The following is a 4,652-nucleotide window of genomic DNA, read 5'->3' on the forward strand; positions in this document are numbered from 1 at the left end:
GTCTGTCTGTCTGTCTGTCTGTCTGTCTGTCTTTCCGTCTGTCTGTCTGTCTGTCTGTCTGTCTGTCTGTCTATCTATCTATCTATAAAAGCCATAATATTATTGAGAACATTCTTAACTGTGATTATGGGTACTGAAGTGTTGTTGGTGGTACTCAGTACCACCTCATACCAATTGCATCAGTTCTCTTTTTCCCAAAGACACAACAAAAACGTTTAAGCTGTCAAGATTTCAAATGTCCTTGACTGAATTCAAACTGATGTGTTCAGCCTCTACAGCCTGCAGGCGTTAACAGACAGTTCAAACTGATGTGTTCAGCCTCTACAGCCTGCAGGCGTTAACAGACAGTTCAAACTGATGTGTTCAGCCTCTACAGCCTGCAGGCGTTAACAGACAGTTCAATTTCAGTTTCCTCCAGCGCCGTGCATTTAGCCTGGAGGCTGGAGTTGCTGGAGCACTCTGCAGATGAAGGCCAGCGCTCCACCCAGGTGTTCTTACCCAACATGTAGATGAAGCTGACGGACAGGAAGAGAGAAAGGAAGACGTTCATTTCCAAGGTCCTTGATTCAACAGATTTGAGTTTAAAAGATCAGAGGGGGCTAAAAATGTAATAACATAATAACTTGTGTTTGTGTTTACTGAGTCATATAGGAGCTCTAGTTGACTTGCTCCTCTGTATTATGAAAATGTGTCTTTATCATAGGGCCGGGCGATATGGACAAAATCAAATATCACAATGCTTTTGACCAAATACTTATCGATATTGCGACAATATTGGTGCTTTCACGACATATTGACACAATGAGATTTTCGATAAATAATCATCAGTAATGTGGATATAATGAATAAGTGGGTAAAGGCAAATGATACAACAGCTAAAACATTCTGCTAGGTTCAGAAAATTACATCGGTTTACTGTAATGCAGCCTTTAAAACCAGGAAAAGACAACACTTATGGCATATCACAATATTATATTCGAAACCAAGATGATATCTACTCTCATGATATCAATATAATATTGATGTATTGCCCAGACCAACTTTATCATTTCAGGTTCAGGTTCAGGTTAAACTTCAGTTGTCAGTTACAAGTCGCTGCATGTCACTCAAGGGCACAGGAAGGAACGGGGTGTGAGTGGATGTTAAAACAGGATGTGGGGGCAGGACATAATGCAGGGAGGGATCATTCAAAACTGTAAACCAATATCTAATATCTGGATTGAAATTTGCTGATCCCTGACACTTCTCCTCCTTACCTGTTGGTGTCGCTGTCTACGGTCCACTGGTCCTCTTTGGGGCCGATGACGAGGTACTGGGAGCCCTGCTGCAGGTTGAGGCCATCTCTGCAGCCTCCATGAGACATAAAGAGCCTCTTCTGACCCGCCTCCACCCCAGCCTCCACCCCTGGGTGGAGGGAAGGAGAGAGTTGGAAATATTTACAACATAACTCTGCATAACTAAACACTATATAACACAATATCAGATATTTACAGTCATGCTGTCCACTGCTGATAAGATGGAGGTGTCATTTTCCAACAATCTGGAAAATGTGCAGTGAAATCTGGTTTTCTTTGTTCTTTCTTTCTTTTCTTTCTTTATTAAATTAATGTGTCAGTGTTTGTTTTTCCCACAGCGCAGCCGAGAGCATCACAAGGCTAATTCTGGTCAGACAGGCAGTCAGTTTCCCATACAGACGCTTCTTCCCAACTGCCATCGGCCTCTTCAACTAGGCCCGAAAGCCCCCCACAGCCGCCTCAACAACAGGCCAGAACCCACTGACTGACATTAACCAACCCCCCCTCCCCATCATATGTCACTATGGACTCCAGCTTAGATCTTTGTGTGTGTGATTGTCTTTCTGTATCGTCTTTGTCTTCTGACTAATTGATGTGACCGCTACACGGCATACTGCATACATACACTAAATCAAATTCATTGTATCTAATCTGATTACCTACTGTTTCTATTAAAGTGCATCTGAATCTGAATATGAAGTTGGTCAGTGTATAGACATTGGTCTAAATGGATCTCTGATGTGCTCCTCATGTCATGTGGAGATGCACAGAGCAGCAGCATTGTACTCGAGCGTGTGTAAGAGACCAAGTCCAGTGACTCACCCAGCTTGATAACGTGTGTGATCTCCATCTCGTACTGGTCATAGTAACTCTGGGTGACATTCAGCACCTTCACCTGGAAGACTGGAGAACAGGAACACCACTGTCATTTTTTATATCACCTCCTAAATGGTTTGCCATGTAGTTTATGATCTGATGCTGGCGTTGGAGTTGTCATGACAACACTCTGCCCTCCATGAAACCAGAGCATCATCAGCATGCTGGACAGTTTGGCCTGTTCACAATCAACAACAATGAAGCTTCTATCATGTTTCACAAAGTTAGCTAGTTCCTTTTTGTTTGATGGGCACTTGCCATGATTAGGATCCTGACACTTCTAATGTTCCTGATTGCAGGAACATCTCAAAGTTAAGGAATCAGTATTTAATATGTGAAGTAACTCCACTTCCCTGCTGAATAAAGGGGCAGTTATGTTAAAATTCAAGCTGTTTGGAGGATTATAACATGCTGAATTTAGCACAACACCCGACAGTAATAAAATGTCTAATTGTTCCGTTAATGTGCTGATAATGAATTTGTTTTTGAATGCAGGAATGTCTGCAGCATACGCTGCTGTTCACTGTGTTTCAGGAAGCTGTGCTGATATTCCTCTGCAACTCTGTTCTTCTTCTACAGCGTCTTCTGTTTATTTCTCATCTTTCTTCCCCCTCTTCTAGCCTACTTCCTCTCTGCGGTATCAGTATGAGTCAAGATAACGTACAGGATGTGTGTGTGCGTGTGACGGTGTGTGTGTGTGTGTGTGTGTGTGTGTGTGCGTGTGTGTGTGTGTGTGTGTGTGTGCGTGTGCGTGTGTGTGTGTGTGTGTGTGTGTGTGTGTGTGTGTGTGCGTGTGCGTGCGTGAGTGGGTGTTGGTTGAGAGTGCATCGTACCATGGTGTAAGGTCTCACAGGCAAACGTCTCTCTTGTATTGCTGGGGAAGGTTTGGGTGTCACTCTTGGAGACGCAGCAGTCACCTAGAGATTAAAATACAGCCAGAGTTAAAACTTAATTTGTATTGATATTGATACCATTTTCGAGTCTGCTTAAAGAACCGGGTCCTTATCGGGTCCACTATCCATACTTTTCTTTTGTATTATTTGGTGGAAAGACATGACGGCAAGTTTTGTTGTTGTTACATAACTGTTTTTTGTATTGCTTAACTGTGAGTCTGTGTCTGTTTTATTTGTGAACGGAAGGATTAGCCTTGCCTCCAATAAACAAAAACTGCTGATGCTGTTGCTGTGCATTTATTTGAAAAGGAATAGGGCCCGCATGACATGCAAATCGTAAAATAATATCAGCAGCACAGACATCAGCACTCAGCAACAATTTTTCCAACAATAAAATAAAATAAATGTTATTCACATACCGAGTAACTGTTATCCTTACACCACTATGATTTGTTTCCAGACTTTTCAAGATGTGCTCTGTACTGATACTGAACCAGTGGAAACAACTATTATGAAATTAATGGTTGTATTTTAATTTAAATATTTGCTTTGATTGAAAGAAAAATCTTGGCATTAGTATTTTTTTATAGCCTATAACAAGCTGTTAGGAGTTAAACAGGTCATAATTCCCTCTCTCAATTTTATATTGCTGTGAAAACACATTTATTGTGCACTGCAAACTATTTGGGCTTATTTTTTTGGTTTTTTTTACGGAATACACATTGAATATCCACACTGGGTAGACTAGCCTCGGTCAACCCACGGTCATCTATTAGGCTACATTGCCGCCTGCCCTCCTAATATGGTCGGACAACGGTACATGTCATGACGTGTCACAGAGCAGGACGCATGGCACAAGGAACTTTCATCACTGCCTGGGACCGCATATTTTGGGATTATTTTATCAAGTGGATTATGTCAAAGAACGGGACTTGCGTGGCATCCGTGGGCAATGCATTCCTTGGGTGGCATTTGGCTCCAGGTTTGTCTTTCACTTTGGTGAAGGGTATCCAAGCTTTTGATCATTTAACACATTCAGCATCCTGTCGCTTGTGTCGACTGGTCTGTCACGCAAGTTCGCAACCAAATGAAATGAATGATCAAATGAGCAGTGAACAGGGGGCGTGTCGCGTCACGCGTGATGCACGTGATTCAAGTCTTAATCAAATGAAAAGTGTTATTTAGACTCACTGCACGGCACGGCAGCACACAGGCTTGAGTCAGTGACAGCCTCAGGGCGCTTGACAGCGAATTCAGCGCACAGATCCGAGAGGGGAAAGACCAGCGGGGGGGAATTCATGGACCAACGGCCGCTACTCGATAACAGTATCGATAAGGTCGGACCTTATTGATTTTCGGGTTATCGATACCCGGGTCCCATCCCTAACACACGCACGCACGCACATGCACACCCACACATGCACATGCACGCCCACACAGGCACATGCACACCCACACATGCACGTGCACGCCCACACAGGCACATGCACACCCACACATGCACGCCCACACAGGCACATGCACACCCACACATGCACGCCCACACAGGCACGTGCACACCCACACATGCACACACGCACAGGCACAT

At 43.7% G+C, this 4,652-nt stretch overlaps 1 protein-coding gene across 1 annotated transcript in view; it reads right to left on the reverse strand.

Moving 5' to 3' along the window:
• Positions 1-370: 370 nt before the first annotated feature.
• Positions 371-4,652, reverse strand: part of LOC310775854 (venom factor-like) — a gene marked incomplete at both ends in the record, with an annotated part of 96,400 nt that continues 92,118 nt past the window's right edge. The window contains 4 exon segments of the mRNA XM_083635980.1: positions 371-515; positions 1,257-1,404; positions 2,118-2,198; positions 3,005-3,088. Coding sequence (XP_083492106.1) covers positions 371-515; positions 1,257-1,404; positions 2,118-2,198; positions 3,005-3,088 — 458 coding nt within the window.

Source organism: Poromitra crassiceps (genome assembly GCF_964638095.1).
Source record: "Poromitra crassiceps genome assembly, chromosome: 4".
NCBI classification, from domain to species: domain Eukaryota; kingdom Metazoa; phylum Chordata; class Actinopteri; order Beryciformes; family Melamphaidae; genus Poromitra; species Poromitra crassiceps.